This window comes from Lathyrus oleraceus, chromosome 3 (genome assembly GCF_024323335.1).
Source record: "Lathyrus oleraceus cultivar Zhongwan6 chromosome 3, CAAS_Psat_ZW6_1.0, whole genome shotgun sequence".
NCBI classification, from domain to species: domain Eukaryota; kingdom Viridiplantae; phylum Streptophyta; class Magnoliopsida; order Fabales; family Fabaceae; genus Lathyrus; species Lathyrus oleraceus.
In genome coordinates, this window is record NC_066581.1 from 273,152,811 (window position 1) to 273,171,162 (window position 18,352).

An 18,352-nucleotide genomic window follows, 5' to 3' on the forward strand; every position below is an offset into this window, starting at 1 on the left:
TAAATAGCGTTTTCCTGAAATTGGTTATCTTATAGCAAGTGCGTATAACAAAGGATGTATCGATCTAACAAGATATAGTTTCTGTATGACATTTTTCTCACTTCGGAGTGGCCCACCTAAGATCCTTATGGGTGACTTTCAAAATTGCTACATTTTGTTGAGGTTTATTTGAAATCGGGATGTCTTACATCATTGGAGTGGAGGGCGCATTCTACATAAGAGGCAAAATTTTGGTTGGATTGCTTTCTGAAAAAGATGGAAAAGTTTACTAAATTGAGCGAGTTTGGAAGAGAATCCAATAAGAAAAAGTCGAAGGAGGAACCGATAGTAGATTTATACGGTGATGCATCTTTTGAGATATTTTAGATTGTAATCGACATTTTTTTTTAATGTATTATCGTAAACGATGTAATTTTAATATGACTTAATACATAAGTAATATATATTCAGCAATAATGGTGTTAATGTCAATTGTATTTGGTTTATAAATTTTATGGTTTGTATTTTTTGTTTTTGCATAACAGGTTCTGGTTTGTTTCTAGTTTAAGGTGAATTTCGGATATGCATATTTGAATAAACCTCGTATTAAAAAAATATAAGTAAAGGTTTCTGATATGCACATCCATAAACACCTTTTTTTCGTTAAAAAAAATAGGATTTAACCGAAGATGCATCTCCGAAAAGTGACATGGGATCCAAACTAGCTTGATACTTGTATAAATAAGACGTCTCTCAACCCATATTTTCTACAAAACACATAATCAGAGAATGAATGCATATCCCTCATCTTTCATAAAAAACCTCGTTCAGAGAATGAGTGCATATCCCCCCATCTTGCATAAAACCCCGCTTTAATTTCGAATTTACGACGACATACTTCTCATCAATCTGAAAACCAAACTGAATACTCTCATCGATATCTAAAAAATTGAAGAGTTGTCAAACTCAAGTATCGTTCACCATCGCTAAAATTTACAAATCATGTGGAGTACATTTTACCATTACGTATCAAAGGATCTCATTAAAATGGATGTGAAGATTGATAGATCCACCGACGATATTATCAATATTTTACAACGTCCTAAACTACTCGTTTATAACGATGTGTAATGATAAATATATGTCAACAACTATATATGTAATGTTGAGTATTGTAACTTAATGTCAAGTTGATTTTATTTCTAAAAGTTGATTTTATTTCTAGAACTTACGGTCTCTATTTTTAGGTTGAATATGGACTACTTTCGAATATACATCTCTGGAATATATCAAGAAAATATTCGGAAATAAAACTGCGAATATAAATTATGTAAAATTAGGATGTCACACTCGTTGGCGATCAATTTTGTGGAAGATCGGTGTACTAAAAAATGCATCTCGAAAAATTAGAAGTATTTTTTACTTTTTGCCAAAGGATTTGGGAGAAGCTAAGAGTGGAAAAAAAAATTGTCAAAACTTTATAATGACAATGCATACAATGATAAAGTTATTTATATCATAATCTACCATGGATAAAATTACAGTTAAATTTAAAGGCCTCAGTTACAAAGCCACTAAATTAGCATAATAATGAATAATATAAATGAGAAACATAAGCTTAACAAACACTATACACAAGAATCTATTATTAAGAAAAAATTGATACATACATGCCATTTCGCTTGAGTTCATGTTATGAAACATGACCTTTTTTGAGTTCAACATACCTTAATATTATTTATAGTGAATAGCTATGAATACACCCTCCTCAACTATACTGAAACAGTTGATAAGGTACAAGCTGAAACATGTTTGAACATCCGCATGTTGACCCTCTAATATAATACATGAAAAAAGGACGCTATCCATCAAATTTATCACTCAACACACTCAACATCTACTAGCAACATAGCTGGATTGGAGACAAGCTAATTTTGGCTTTCCAGGTTTGTCATCTCTGGAAACTGAATATAGATCTAATCTATTAATTTCAGAACAAAGCACAACCAGTGTTTACCAGAAAGCATGTAAATTTGTTTCAACGTGATCTTAGTCCCAAACAGTTTAGTCCCTTTTATATTTTTTATCTCTATTGTTCAAAATACTATTATCCTAAAAATTCCACTTACTAAGGAACAAAATCCTATTTAAACATATAAATTGGTGTAACCCATCCCAACAGAATTAGAAACACAAGAAACTGAACATAACTTTGTGAAAATAGGTCCTCTCAAGTGTATGTGTAAGTTTCACACGAGATAGTAAAGTTTGACTTCTCGTCCAAAAAAAGTTGCGTTGCTCTCTTTTTGAATGGTTAGAGATCACTCTTAAGCATCTCATGTGAAAATGTGAAAATTGTGCATTAAGTATGGCCAGGCTCGTGCATCTTTAATATTTATCATGGTTTGTTTAATCAGCTAGCACTTTACTTTACTTGGGTGGAGGCACACAAAAATGTTAACACAAGAATACTTCATTTCAAATTTATTAAATCTCAAACCAATCATCTGTAGTAAATCACTTAAATTACAGTTCAACTCTAATCCTTTGTTATTACGATGTTTAAACTATGAAAGATGTCACCCCGAAAATTGAGATTATAAGCTTCTACATAAATTGAAGAACCTTTGTTATTAACTTATTACAACAATGTTTCTTGTTTACTAAAAAAATTTACAATTACAATTTACCAAATTCTTAAATACTTACGCTGATTGTTAGGTATCAGATTGTTGTACCAACTGAGAGTATATATATTCATCAACTCTCTGTTTTGCCAAAGCTACCTGTTCAAAATTTCAAGTATCAACAAAAAAAGTATGAATAAATATTCAACAGAAGAAAACTAATAAATAATGGTAACAAGAGCACAATAAAAAAAAATAGCGCATGATTAGAAAATTTTATCTAAGTATCCTTTTAATCTGAGCTGAAAAGTGCCTCTCTTTTTTCTGATATCAGAAGGGTAAAAATCAATAATGATAACAAAATCACCTGTTGGGCACTACCACCAAATTGAATCTGCCTATGCTTCTGTTCACCTTTTCCACCATAAACCTGCAACATTTTTCCAATGGGTGAATAGATAAATCAGCTAGGAAAATTGCAAAGAAAAAATTAATAACAATTTATTTTACATGATAAAAATAAAGGAACCAACAAACTCTTCATCACATAAAAATGTAACTGTGTCAAAAACAAAATTTAAGTTGATTAATCAATTCACCAAGAGCTGGAAAAAATAAAATGTGATATATGCTGTTTAATCAAAAGTTAAACAATACTTTGAGTTGACTTATCAATTTAGTTTACCAATTAAGGGGAAAATATATGAAGGATAATGACTTTCTTATTGATGATCACATATTTAAATCATGGACATGCTTCAAACCTTGATCATTGCTCCAGACTCATTTCTGATCCTTGATATGTTTGAGCCGCTTCTGCCAATCAACCCACCAACCATTGTTTCCGAAATCAGCATCTCGAATGTAACATAATCAACTGCAAGATTGGTTGTCCTAGAGATGAAGTGGTTGTAAGACAATATTCAAAACCTGATATAACTGCTAAATGGCAGCTAAAAGCTGTTCTGATATAGAAAACATTAAATAACCTGAATTTGGGTCAAGATATGGTTGGGATGGTCGAACTGCAGCGTAATTGTATGTTGGGCTGATTGATATCACTTGTCTTGGGGGGTTTTCCCTAAACAAAATTTGAGTTGATAAATAGATGAGACAAAATGGGACTAAATTTAGAGTAGGGATTTGAACATGGTTTAGATTCTATACAGAAGTTCACTAACGGACCTTAACTGGTAACCTATCTCCTCCAATGCCTTCATTACTGTGGAAACATCTCCTGATAACTAAATTCAACAAGAAATATGGTCAAGAACAGAAGAGCAGAGCAAAAAGCAAACATTCTATTTAAATCCCCAAATCATCTCCCACAATAGTTGCATATAGTGTGCATAGTATATTAAGTGCAAACTTTACCGATCAGAGGATTTGCCAATAGTCTTCAGAATAAATAGAAGAATGGAATTATTTGTTTCATAAATAGAATTTAAAATTAAAATTCAATTGACCTGGATAAAACTTTAAAAAAAATTATAGAGAATGATCACACCTTTAAAAGATTTATCGCATGATTTGTACAGAGAAACACTAATACGGAATATGTTGAAAGGTATGTGTCATTCAACACTTTGATGCAAGCATTAGTCCACCAAAACTATAAAAGACTTATTGTTATGTTGGTGGTTTATCTTGTTAGTTTAACCATTAATGTTATTATTACAGCATAGTACATGAAAACAATAAAACAAACTAAGTATCTTGTCATCTTGGTGAAACAATGAAGTCAAAACATTATGGTGAAAGGGAGTTACAAAGTCATTTCAGAAATAGCAAATATGCTTCAAAGAAAAAGGGCATGGCATTAGACATCCCACCTGTACTACTCGATCAGATTCATGTGCAGAAGCACACAAAGGCAACTGACTCGGTGCAAGAACGGTAATCATAGCACCAGAAGAGTTCCGTAACTTCTCAATGTTTTGACCCGACATCCCAATCAATCCACCTGCCTGGGACCCAGCAATCAAAAGTCTTATTGTATTGGCAGCAACGTGCCCGGCATTAACTTTTGATGTATCAAGACTGCTATCATCTTCCTGTTACATAGAGCATAATTTTATCAATCCATTTAAATAGCAGCAATAAACACAGGTGACACCCAACAGGACAACATGATTAATAACTATATGCGCTGTGATCTCTTAAAATAGTGGACAAGCGGTCTGCAAAAAAATCAGAAGTCCCACACCGCTATCAGAAATATAAGAGAATGAAGTAGTAGCTCAAAACCCCTAATCAGGTTTATAATTAATTTATTAAATGATTGAGCATAAAAATATACTTTATTATGTGATGCATGGAGACCGTGACATGTACTGTATCCAACAAAAGACTATACAGGGGCACGACAATTTACAAGAATAATAGCATACAGCAGGCCTGACAACGTATGATAGAAACAGGGTGCAGAATGTGAACAAACTGGTAGTGGAATACCAGCCCTAAGAAGCACGTATGCCTCTGCCCAAATCACCTAGAGGTGACCCCACAAAATCATAACAGAATTCTTGGCTACCCATCTCTGCCTCCACTCACTCCTTATATAACCTTTTTCTCATGCCACTCATACATTCTTAACCATGTCATCATTCCCCTTTCCTTTTGTCTTTTTCCTCTTATAAACCTTCCACACCCTTGGCTTAGGCCCATAATCAAAGCCCACATTCTGCACCCTGTTTCTATCAACTCCCACCTCCTTAGAAACAGCCTTGTCCTCAAGGCAGAATTCAGGAAATTGCCCAATTAGAAGTTCATTGTCTTCCCATGTCACATCATCAATGGACCGGTTCTTCCATTGGACCAAGCTCTGCTGCACTTCAGTATCGCCTTGCAAAACAGTTCTAGAACCCACAATCTCATCTGGATACACATCAGCAGCCTCATTTATCTCCAATTCTCTAGGCAGTTCTCCTTGTACCTCATAGTTTCCTACTGCTCTTTTGATTAAAGATACATGGAACACAGGATGGATTTTTGACTCGGCTGGAAGTTTCAACTTGTATGCGACTTCTCCAATTTTCTCTTCCACCTGAAAAGGGCCATAGAATCTAGCAGCCAATTTCTGATTAATTCTTTTCACTACCGATTGCTGCCTATGAGGCCTGAGTTTTAAGAAAACCCACTCTCCAACGTCAAAACATAAATCTCTTCTTCTTTTGTTGGCATACCTTGCCATCTGCTCCTGAGCTTTCAACAGATGCAGCTTGAGTTGCTTCAAGGCTTCATCTCTCTCTCTTAACTCAAGTGCCACAGCAGCTACTTTCGTTTCATTAGTTAAGAACTTCAGTAGAGTAGGTGGCTGCCTCCCATACACCACCTCAAAAGGGGACTTCCCAATAGAGATATGATAAGTTGTGTTGTACCAAAATTCAGCCCACGGTATCCAATACGACCACGTCTTGGGATGGTCAGAAGCAAAACACCTCAAGTAACTCTCCAAACACCTATTGACTACTTCCGTCTGACCGTCGGTTTCGGGATGGTACGATGAACTCATCTTAAGTTTGGTTCCTTGCATTTTAAATAGTTCCATCCAAAAATGGCTAATAAAAATAGGGTCTCTGTCACTGATTAGGGAATTCGGAATTCCATGTAATCTCACCACCTCTTTGACGAATAACTCAGCTATGGATTTTGCAGTGTAAGGGTGTTTTAGCAAAATAAAATGGCTGTATTTGGACAATCTGTCCACCACCACCAACACAGCTTCATATCCTTTAGACTTAGGCAAACCAGTGATGAAGTCTAAAGAAAGATCCTCCCAAACTGCATTAGGTACGGGCAGTGGTTGTAACAGTCCTCCAGGAGTAGTAGCACTGTACTTCTGTCTCTGACACACATCACATGACCTCACATAATCTCTTACACTTTTCTGCATCCCTACCCAATATAAAGTATCAGCCAGCCTCCTGTATGTTCTCAGAAAACCTGAATGTCCTCCAACTGGGGTATTGTGGAATTCTTCCAGCAACCAAGGTATTGAAGGTGATGTTGGTGAAATCACCAACCTCCCATGATACAATAAAACTCCCTGTTTCTCATAAAACCCAGGTCTGCCATCTGGTTTCTCTCGTACTTCGGTTATCAATCTTTGAATATATGGATCATTGGCTATCTCCTCCAACAATTTCTGCCTTTCGGCCCACATAGGATAAGAAATGATGGTGTTAAATTCTCCCTCATCATAGCATCTGGATAAGGCATCTGCTGCCCTATTTTCCGTCCCTGGTTTGTATCTAACTTCAAATTGATAGCCCAACAATTTGGCAAGCCAACATTGTTGATCAGGAGAGGAGATTCTCTGCTGTAGAAAATGCTTCAGGCTCTTGTGATCTGTATAAACTACAAACTCCCTGCCCAACAAGTAATGTCTCCAATGTTGAATGCATAAGACTAAGGCCATCAATTCCTTTTCATATACCGATTTTACCAAATTGCCCTCAGATAATGCCTTGCTGAAGAAAGCTACAGGTTGTCTCTGCTGCATTAAAACAGCCCCTATACCTCTGCCCGCAGCATCACACTCCACTTCAAAAGGTAACTCAAAATTAGGAAGCATCAAGACAGGAGGAGATGTCATAATTCTCTTCAGGTCATTGAAAGCCTTAGTGGCCTCCATTCCCCAATTAAAATTGTCCTTCTTAGTCAATTCCGTGAGGGGTTTTGCTATCTTGCCATAGTCCTTGACGAATTTTCGGTAGTATCCCGTGAGACCTAAAAATCCGCGCACTCCCTTCACATTTTTTGGTTCAGGCCAATCAAGGATACACCTCACCTTCTCCGGATCTACGGCAACTCCTTCTCCTGAAATTATATGTCCAAGGTAGTCAATCTGAGTACAGCCAAACTTGCACTTAGATTGATTTGCCACAAAGCAATGGGCTGCTAGGCTCGATAATACCAGCTTCAAATGTTGTTGGTGTTCTTTAATGTCCTTGCTATATATTAGGATGTCATCGAAGAAAACCAAAACAAATTTTCTCAAATATGGTCTAAAAAGATCATTCATGGTGGCTTGGAAGGTAGCCGGGGCATTCATCAGTCCAAAGGGCATGACTAAGTACTCATAGTGACCATTGTGAGTTCTAAAAGCTGTTTTCGGAACGTCACTCTCAAGTACCCTAATTTGGTGATACCCCGATTTTAAATCGATCTTGGAAAACATAGTAGCCTCATACAGCTCATCTAACAACTCGTCTACTATGGGAATGGGATACTTATCTGGTACTGTAGCTTTGTTGAGAGCCCTATAATCCACACACATCCTCCAGCTCTTGTCTTTCTTTTTGACCAATATCACGGGGCTAGAATAAGCGCTCATGCTTGGTCTGATGATTCCTGCCTCCAACAATTCACCCACTTGCTTCTCAATCTCTTCTTTCTGATGATGAGGATATTTATATGGCCTAACATTGATAGGACCATGCTCCGGATACAATTGAATCCGATGCACCTGTGTCCTCTCAGGAGGTAGTCGAATCTGATCTGTAAACACCTCAGGAAACTCCTTCAATACATCATTCACTCCATGTGAGACTGCAGAATCCTCTGCTTCTATCGCCTGAAACTGTGACCACCACCAATCTGTTCCTGCCCTGTTGTGAATGTCTTCTAGGAAAGTGTTCAGATACCACTGCCTCACATTCCTATTTCCCTGCCCTTGAAGCTTTACCAACTGATTTCCATGGAAAATTTGCATCGTCAATGTTTTCCAATCCATTACCACTTTCCCTAAAGTACTCAGCCAAGAAACACCTAACACCATGTCCAACCCCCCTAACTCCAACACCAAAGCATCAATAATAATCTCTATCTCTCCCATCTTCATACTAACCCCTTTGCACACCCCTTTTGTTATGACCATGTGACCATCACCCAACTTAATATTTTTTGCAGTTACAGGAGTGACAGGAAGCCCTAAAGCAGTAGTTACTTTAGGTGAAATGAAATTATGACTTGCCCCACTATCAATCAACACCAACAAATCTACGTTCTCAATTTTACCTTCAACCTTCATAGTATGGTGCTCCCCCATACTCCCCAGAACTCCCATCAACTTACATTCAACTTCGATTTCCTCTTCACTTTCCTTTGCCACCTCTTCCATCGTCACGATTTCCCCTTCCTCGTTCATCTCTTCTCCCTCACCCAAGATCAGAACCCGCAAGGTTCGCTCAGGGCACTTGTGTTGGGTAGGATGATACTTACCTCCACACTTGAAGCATAACCCCTTTGCCCTTCTTTCCGCCATCTCATCGTTGTGCAAGCTTCGTACACCCTTCCATCTCTCCGACGACCCAGAACGGTGGTCGTTCTCACTCTTGCGAGCTGTTGATGCGAATGACGAAGTGTGATTTGCATTAGATCCGCTGGAACCCGTTTTCTGCCCCGGGTTTGACCCACCCGCTGATAAGGAGTGGTTTAGGTAATTGGGCCCTTTTTTATTTTTTAATGACCCAACCCAATCATTTCGGCCCAAACGTTCATACCCCCCTTTCTTTCCACTACGACGCTCGTCATCGTCATCTTCCTCCTTCAATTCATCTTCCACGTCTTTCGCAATCCTCATCATCTGCATACGATTTTGAGGATTCAAGGTTCGAACTCTCCTCCTAATCTGCGGTTTCAGACCACTCATGAAATATCCCAGGTATTGTTCTTCCGGGAGTCTTCCCACCTGCGACGACAACAACTCGAATGCTTCCACGAACTCTTCCACACTTCCCTTCTGTCTAAGAGTAGACAATTCTTCAAACGGATTCTCCAACCTTCTTCCTCCGTATCGTGCGATAAGCGCCCGTTTCAACTTCTCCCATGATAACTCATCTTCTGTTTCCTTCAAAAGGTTGAACCAATGGATGGTTGCCCCTTCCATGCTTAAACGCGCTAATTTCACACGCATATCATCAGATGTGTTTTGCACATCGAAATAGATCTCAGCACGTGTGATCCACGCCACCGGGTCGTCACCTTCAAACAGCGGAAGCTTCACCTTCTTCCCTGCAAGGCGAGACTCACTCTGTGATGAGTTACCCTCAGAGTTCTCCTCCTGAGTCACTACCTTTTTTCCCACCTGCTTACTCAGCTCCGTCAGAATCAGGCTCTGTTGTTGCATTTTGTTGCATTTGTTGAGCGTGGTTCTGCATTTGTAGCGCAAGCTCTTGCAGCGTCGTCGTTACATTCCCTACCTGTGCCTCTAAAGCGTCAATCCGATCGCCCATCTTAGGTTTCCTTGGCATCTACAACCTTCGTTGGCAGTGTGATTTGATCCGATAGGTCGGACCAATTGATAGGATAATATAACAGTTAATATGATTTTGAGAAAGAAAAAGAAGAGAAAGGATAACAGCAATGCAATTGTATTCAATGAAGGATTCACAATTACATGTATTTGGGAAAGAGAAAAGATGCAACAAACTGGTAGTGGAATACCAGCCCTAAGAAGCACGTATGCCTCTGCCCAAATCACCTAGAAGTGACCCCACAAAATCATAACAGAATTCTTGGCTACCCATCTCTGCCTCCACTCACTCCTTATATAACCTTTTTCTCATGCCACTCATACATTCTTAACCACGTCATCATTCCCCTTTCCTTTTGTCTTTTTCCTCTTATAAACCTTCCACACCCTTGGCTTAGGCCCATAATCAAAGCCCACATTCTGCACCCTGTTTCTATCAACGTATTACAAACAATAACTATTAAAAACTGCCAAAACCTTTTCCACCAGGTGTGATCGGCTAAATCTGGCATGTTCATCTTACCAATTCTTCTATGGCTCTACTCCACACAATACAAACCACCTAAAGTCTACACTAGATTTTCCTCTGGTACTTTCATTTTAATCACGCCTTAACTTAACATTCTCATCACTGCAATACTACACTTATTTTGTTGTGGAATCTTTACCACCAAAATTCAGGTTTGGGTTATATGGTTGACTTGACATCTCCGTTTATATCCTTATCATTTATTAAATTATATCCAAGATACCTACACCATAAGACTTACCACACGGTTTGCTTCTAATTTCCTCTGGACTCTCTCCAACTATGACTACCACATCATACACAAAAACAAGCTCTTTGACAATTACTCTTTTAGATATGTTCAGCAAGCATGTCTTAAATCAAGATAAAAAGATATAGACTCAAAGCTAGCACTTGGGATAGACTTGTAGTTATAGGAAAGTATTCACGTGCAAATTATATACATAAAGGTATAAAAAATATTAGATTTAACATTAAACTAAAAAAACATACACAATAATTCAAAATAAAAAATAAAAATCTGACTGACTTTATAATTGATTTAGTAGTATAGAGCTGAATCTTTATTTTGAAAAAAGTCTATGAATGTCGAGGATGCTTACAAACATTGTTATTTGGTTAAAGACACGTCAAATCATTTTAAGCATTTGTCCACACACAAAAAAATGGCCACCTAATTTTTGAAAACAGGTCAGTGCTTCTGAGAATCTGAGATTTTAAAGCTAGAAGAGTAACAACAAATCACATCATTTTTTTAAAATAATAAAAAATGGTTGAAACCAGATTTAAAAGGAATGTAATGAAAAAATCAACCATTCAAATGTCAAACCAATTTTCAAAGATCATGTCTACTTGTGCATAAATCACAATGATATAATGACAGTCAACAATTCAAAAGTCAAACCAATCTACAAAGATCATGTCTACTCATGCATATTACGAGAAGTATGAAAGCTAAAGGTGAAACAATGTTCAGTCCATCATATCTATCATACCTTTAAAATTAAAGTGGCTATCTGCTCTAGAGCTTTCTCTGCATCAGTAACCATTTCATCATTGTCTTTAGAACTAATGATGATAACACGCTCTTCATGTCTCTGCCAATAAGGAAAAAATGAGATTGGATTCAGTAAATCAATGTGTGGAAAATAGTTGTTCGCCGGAAATCAGATATGAGAAATAGTGGATGGCATAGCGGGTAAATAGTGGAAGCCACAAAACGATAGAAATATAAATAACTGTACATAAAATAAAGCATGTTGCACACATAAATAATTCATAAACATAAATTAAAATAATAACCAACATAAAACTCAATCTCAGTATTTCAAACAACTAATAAAGCATGATACATAGATGCATACATGGCGTGAAGGAGATGAAAGAACAAAGAGAATAACAGAGCAGTTACTTGATGATGGAGGCAGAGCAGCTACCTTTTTTTATGAGGCAGTGAACTGTATCATTACCTAGGTACTGGTAGTGAGATTTTATTGCTTTTGGTATTATATATAATATCCTACAACCGATTCACCACATCAGGCTTTGTACTTTTTGAATGCTTTAATGTTTTAAAAAATTTGGCCACCATTTCAGGTTTAGTAATTCTTTAATGTTCTAAAAAGTTTGGTCACCACTAAATTGTTACGTACGGCTCGCTATAACCGATATATCAAAATGTGGCGCAATACTGCAAATACGGCGTTGACATATCGCATCGGCTACCCCAAATTCCAATACATAATAGCAGTATAGCGGCGCTACACCAGTTTTTTAACACCACTGCTGTAAACACCGATTAGCTCAAATGATAAGTAATAACTTGATAGAATATCTTAAACTATTAAACATATACAAACTATAATGTCATTTGGAGCACTTCAATTCAAATAACAAACACTTTATAATCATCAAAACAAAATCAAGTTTACATCTTTTGACAGATGTCCTGTATGATAATATAATCAACAGACATTTTCAGTAGAATGAAGAGAATAGGGTAGGATTTGTTCTGCTGCATATAGAATGAAACATATATGATATTTAGATAACTATGTTTTCAATTATGGAACCTAGTAGGCAACGGGAAACATATTCCACACCTTAGACAACGTATTTCATAGTTTCAGCTGACAATGGTAAATACTAGTAGGACAAATAATTTCCTTTTCTTTATAGTACCAGAGCTCCATGACATACCAGAGTGGCCGCAATGACTATTTTTAAAACCAACCAACACGCTTCGGCGGAATAATTGAAAGTACACCTGAGGCTGACCAAAGCCCTTCCCCCACAATAACCGGAATTGGTTCTTTATATTCTACCACAGCCGACAATCTTCAACCGACTGTTAACAAAGGAGTTGTAATAAAAAAAATAACTAGAGTAGGAAGACTATGAAACATGTGATTGATCAAAAGAGGAATTGAGAGCATTTAAATAATCTAATAGACGAACTTAAAACCAATATGGGATGATCCTGCATATCCAAAGAGGAAACAAGAAAACCCCGGCACAATTGTATGGGTTTGTACATGTCTACATGAATGGAGCCCTCACTAGGAAACCACTTAAGAACTTGGGCGGCAAAATGAGAGAGGGGTTTTTTTAATGCTATGTTAGGTCCACAGTAAGCAAAATCATCTATTTATATACACATTAAGTACACTTTACTAGAAGATAAATTAAAACTACCATAAAGTCCTAAGAAAAAATAGAATCTGAGAATGCATCGAACCCAATGATACAATGAATTCTAATGATGCTAGGAAAGGGGCAACTAGTTACACGGTATTTTGAACAAAACCATTTGTCTGTCAAAAACAAGGGTGGTGCATGAAGGTATCAAATATACCTACTCGGTTATGGAGAACTCCTCAAATATTCGCACACAAGATTCAACCATTGAACAACAAGCAAAGGGATCATGAACTGGCTAAATACTTCAATTGAATGCTAACATTGTGGTAAGAACTGGATCTCTACTACCATTTCTTCAATTTCCCTTTCCTCCTTCTCCTCCAATCTCGCAAACAAAACCTTAGGAAATCAGGGTACTGCTGTGAGTCTTCACGTGAAACATAAATTTTCAAGAATCGTGTTACCAAAAGTCCCAGACAAAAAACTGAACCAAATCCAAATTATTCACAATAACTCCTCCTCTGATCCAAATCCAAATTATTCACAATTCAAGTCTAACGGGTCGTTAAACATTTAAATTGCGGCGTCCATACTCCATACAAATTTCTGAATATGCGTCAAATGAAAAGCTTCAAAACAATTTCATATCTCAAAAACAGTCTAGCATAGAAATTCCAAAGTGTCTACGGGAAGTTCCAATTGTTCCCTAGTAGAAGAAAATTGGAAGCAATATTGGAAGAGACAAAGGCTAAAGAAAGGAAGACTATGGGATATAAATAGCTGAGCTTCAACTATAAAGTTCAACTCAGATGAGACACTAAAAAGTTACAAACCATAGAAAAGAATCGTGATTTACAAATTACAAAAAAAATGAACCCAAAATATTATCACAGATGCAGCAAGAATTAAAACCCTAACTTTTTCTCTAACAGATTCCACCAAAAAAAACTTACTGCAATAGCGTCGGCGATTTTGATGTTAGCTCTGGTCTCTTCACGAATCTTCTGTATACGGCAACCTTCTTTTCCGATAACCTTACCGATCTGCCGAGACGGCACAACGATCCTGAATATCACATCCTGACCCTTCACGCGTTTGGCCGCCGATAGCTCCGCGGAGACGGAGATGCCCGGATCTTCGTCGTCTCGGCGGCGCTTCCCAGGTGCGGGGTACCCTGCGGCGTCTTGAGTGGAGTAAGGAACCGGTAGCGGCATGCGATATGGCATTTGCATCTGCATGGGCATGTGCATCTGCATAGGCATGTGCATGTTGGGCATGTGCATCTGCATGTGCATGGGATGCTGCATAGGGATTCGTGGCAGTTGATTCTGCTGGGGAACCATGGTGTTTATCGGAATTTGACCTTGCTGAGACATTGCTGGTTTTGTTTTAGAGAAAGTACAAGTGATGTTGTAACTGAATGAAATATAGGGTTTTATCGGTGCCCAATTACCAACATGTCCTTTTCTAGTTCTGTTTTTTTTCCTTAGTTTAAGCAAAGTTTTACTCAATGGTGTATTAATTTAATTAATTTAATTTTGTTAATAATGAATTATTAAAGTTGCTTTGATTTTTTTTTTTAATAAAAATCAAATTTATTTTAATATTCAACCGTCTAGGATTAATTAGAAAGAGATTATTGTTATGTATTGTTAGTGTAAAAAAAATTACACTGACAGCCCATAGCAATTAATCTCTTTTAAAAATTAAAAAATTAAAATAAAATTCTACAGTCAATAATTTTCTATCAAATAAATTCTCAAATTCGTTAGACGATAACATCTCTTTAATCATTATTGGAGTGGAACGAGATGTTTTTAAATTTGTATCATAACAACTCGTCAATTTTCTCTTTTGTATCTCCATCATCACTTAAATTACGATTTTTTTAAATAAGAAATTGAAAATTTTATTATTCTATAGTTTGTTTTGTTTTGCTTAATAGATTCAATATCAATGTGAGAGTTGGGAGAGAATGTGTTTTCACATTCAATTCAATCTCTACCAACAATATACTTGAATCAAAATATTCAAAGTCCAAATTTTAATACATTTGGGTGAATTTTGATCCAAATTGTTTCCATGAAAAAGAGTAAGACGATGGAAAAGAATAAAAAGAAAGAAAAAAAGTTGTGTGGAAAGATACATTATAAAATTTGATATTATAGCAAATATAATGTTTTATAATCATGGTCGATTGGGTTTCGCCTTATACCACCCTATTTTTAAAATATATTTTTTTAATTGTTGAGTTTTTTAATTTTTTAATTTTTTAATTTTAAAAAATAAAAATGGTAAATATGTTTTGATTTTTATTTCTCAAGTTTTATTTTTAAAATTACAAACAAAAATATCAAATATTAAAAATACATGAAAGAGTGGTTAATGCAAAAATGTAAATAATAGTAAATTAAATTTTTTTTTCAATTTTAGTTTTATGTCATTCTTCTCTCACATACTAAACATTTTTCACTCACACAATTCCTATTTGAATTTTTTATGTTAGTATTTTAATTTTTCATTAGTGTTTTTTTATTTTAAACTATTGGGTCGACCAAAATTTTGTTCAATTAACCTAATTGAAAATGAAATGGATCTGTTTAATCTAATTTGTTACCAGTAGTTTTTACAATATATAATACTCAAAATTATATTCAGTAAAATCTACATGAATATTTTCAGTGATTCTAATTTGTAAAGTTGAATAGTTTTTTATTTATTTTTATTTTCTTAAACTCAATTATTTGTTTAAAATTTCGTTGGATTAACTTTAACTTGAAATGAATTGGGTCGGTTTAATATATGTATATGTGAAAGGGATTTAGAATTTCAGAGCTAGTAGATTTTATATGCTAAAATGATAATAAGAGCATTTTTGTGTTGAGTAATTATGAGGAAATTATATTTTAGAAGTGATTGGACATGTTCTTTCATAGTAGAGTAAACTTGTTTATTCAACTATATAGAAGTATGTATTGCACCCTCTGATTGTCTTGAAAAGTTGCTCAAGTTTTTCTCAAAACGTGAGGGTTAAAGACTCTATTAATGAAATGAAACACAAGAAGGATTTTGTTACATTCTCATTGGCTTAAAATGTTGCTTGTTTGATGGTGGTTTTATGGGTTGAATAAGAAGAATCATGGGTAGGATAAGTGAAGAAGTTTAATTTTTTGATGTACGGGATGATATTGTGTTAATCTCATCCATCTCATGTTTGTCTTCCATGAATTCTTCATCGGAGTTTGGATTTGTATGTTGACTCATAATTTTATACCAAAATATGAGCTAGTTTTACATTTAAAACAAATTGTGTATGGATTGTTTCCCTTTTTATGTTTTCATTACATGCATATATTATGGTGGTTATTGCTCGAGTATAATGGATTATTTGCTAATGCATGAATGAATGTTAAATAAATGGACATGTTTTATAGAATTAGGGATGAATGTGATAGAAAATTAAGACACAATAACAGACTAATACCTAGTAGATTTTAAAATTTTCAGACTTGTAGAAACCTTGGGATCAACAACAAATATAAGACGGTAAATCGAACAAATAAAGGTATAAAAAAACACTGATATTTTTAACGTGAAAACTCCCTCAATATAAGAGTAAAAAACACGAGTCGTCTTGACCAAAGAAATAACTTTACTGTAATCAATTAAGGGTACAATGGATTCTTAAAGTGATTCACAAACTAGTGTTAACAACCACAAATCACAACGCAAACTAGCTTACAAATAATAATCAAAAAGCTACAAATTTTCTCAAAGTTGCGGCTTCAATATGAACCAGATAACTTTCGCCTCGGACGTTGTTTTGAAATTCTGAATGGTCAATATATATATATATATATATATATATATATATATATATATATATATATATATATATATATATATATATATATATATTGATCTGACGATTAACGAATCGGGGATCGTTGATTTAGTGAGACTGGTTGCAGAAAAAATGGGAATAAGTTTCTCTCATCTTTTCTCTATTTTGAATCCTTATTTTCTCTCTATCTCTCTCAACCCTAAATTGATCATCTCCACTTAAATAAGTGAGACAAATTGGTTAATCATATTTGGGTCTTTCTGACGATTAACGAATCGGGGATCGTTGATTTAGTGAGACTGGTTGCAGGAAAAATGGGAATAAGTTTCTCTCATCTTTTCTCTATTTTGAATCCTTATTTTCTCTCTATCTCTCTCAACCCTAAATTGATCATCTCCACTTAAATAAGTGAGACAAATTGGTTAATCATATTCGGGTCTTTCTCCATATTAGAAGGGGACTCAAACCCTATAAATCTCCCTCTTACAACTATGTGGAGGAAATCAACAACCTAACAATATCACAACAAGCTTCAAGTTTCCCTCTTGGTAATTCTTTAGTCGTCTTATTAGGACCATTATCATATGTATGAACTTTAGCTAACTTCGACAACTTAGCATCCAAAACATCATGTATCCAATGATATCTCACATCAATGTGTTTTGACCTATTATGACAAGTCGGATTCTTACCAAGATGAATAGCGCTTTAACTATTAACAAATAACACATATTTGTCTTGAACAAAACCAAGGTCCTGCAAAAAATTCTTCAACCATAGTAACTTTTTGCATGCTTTGATAATTGTAATAAACTCAGCCTCTGTAGTATACAATGCTACACAATTTTGCAATCTGGACTGCCAATCCATAACTCCCCTGTAAGTTTAATCATGTAGCCCGAAGTGGACTTGTTGAAATCAATGTCTCCAGCCATATCAGAGTCATAGTACCCCACTATAGTAGGCTTATCTTATCCAAAAGAAAGCCTCGCATGAGTAGTATCGCAAATATACCTTAAAATCCATTTTATAGCATTTTTCAATACTATCTACCTGGATCTGACAAAAATCTACTGACTGTACCAACAACATGTGTTATATCTGTTATTGTACACACAATTGCATACATCAAATTACCCACAGCAAATACATAAGGAACACATTTCATATCAAACATTTCATCTTCACTTGAAGGACTTTAATTAGAACTCAACTTGAAATGGGTATAGAGAGGAGTGCTCACCGTCTTAGAACTTTCCATTTTGAATCTTTGTAGCACTCTTTCGATATAGTGTTCTTGTGACATCCAAAGTTTCTTCTCTTTTCTATCACGCATGATTCTAATACCAAAAATTTGTTTAGCTGCTCTCGTGTCTTTCATGGCAAATGAATCCCCCAGTTGCTTCTTTAACCTGTTAATTTTAGAAATATTTTTCCTTACAATAAGCATATCATCAACATATACAGGATAATAA

The 18,352-nt window shown here is 35.6% G+C and overlaps 1 protein-coding gene across 5 annotated transcripts; it reads right to left on the minus strand.

Moving 5' to 3' along the window:
* Positions 1-1,597: 1,597 nt before the first annotated feature.
* Positions 1,598-14,451, minus strand: LOC127126928 (uncharacterized). Of its 5 annotated transcripts, none has more exons than XM_051055970.1 (9): positions 13,987-14,451; positions 11,389-11,490; positions 4,439-4,660; positions 3,792-3,850; positions 3,596-3,687; positions 3,371-3,483; positions 2,974-3,036; positions 2,689-2,765; positions 1,598-1,814 (listed from the first exon to the last, which is right to left on the minus strand). In XM_051055970.1, the coding sequence occupies exons 1-8, from the start codon at positions 14,407-14,409 to the stop codon at positions 2,697-2,699; spliced, it is 1,143 nt and encodes a 380-aa protein (XP_050911927.1). In that variant the 5' UTR covers positions 14,410-14,451; the 3' UTR covers positions 1,598-1,814; positions 2,689-2,696. The 5 variants fall into 5 exon arrangements, 4 of the variants coding, with proteins under 4 accessions (XP_050911927.1, XP_050911929.1, XP_050911928.1 ...); XM_051055972.1 differs by lacking the exon at positions 1,598-1,814 and adding an exon at positions 1,925-1,943; XM_051055971.1 differs by lacking the exon at positions 1,598-1,814 and adding an exon at positions 2,435-2,586.
* Positions 14,452-18,352: the final 3,901 nt, after the last annotated feature.

Bases quoted from the DNA above. Each gene is read 5' to 3' on its own strand.
- LOC127126928 (XM_051055970.1), bottom strand. From the start codon at position 14,409: ATGTCTCAGCAAGGTCAAATTCCGATAAACACCATGGTTCCCCAGCAG. The intron at 3,484-3,595 runs GTTATTTAATGT...CCAATCTTGCAG, and splicing joins ATATCTTGACCCAAATTCAG to TTGATTATGTTACATTCGAG. The intron at 3,037-3,370 runs GTTTGAAGCATG...AAAATGTTGCAG, and splicing joins AGTCTGGAGCAATGATCAAG to GTTTATGGTGGAAAAGGTGA.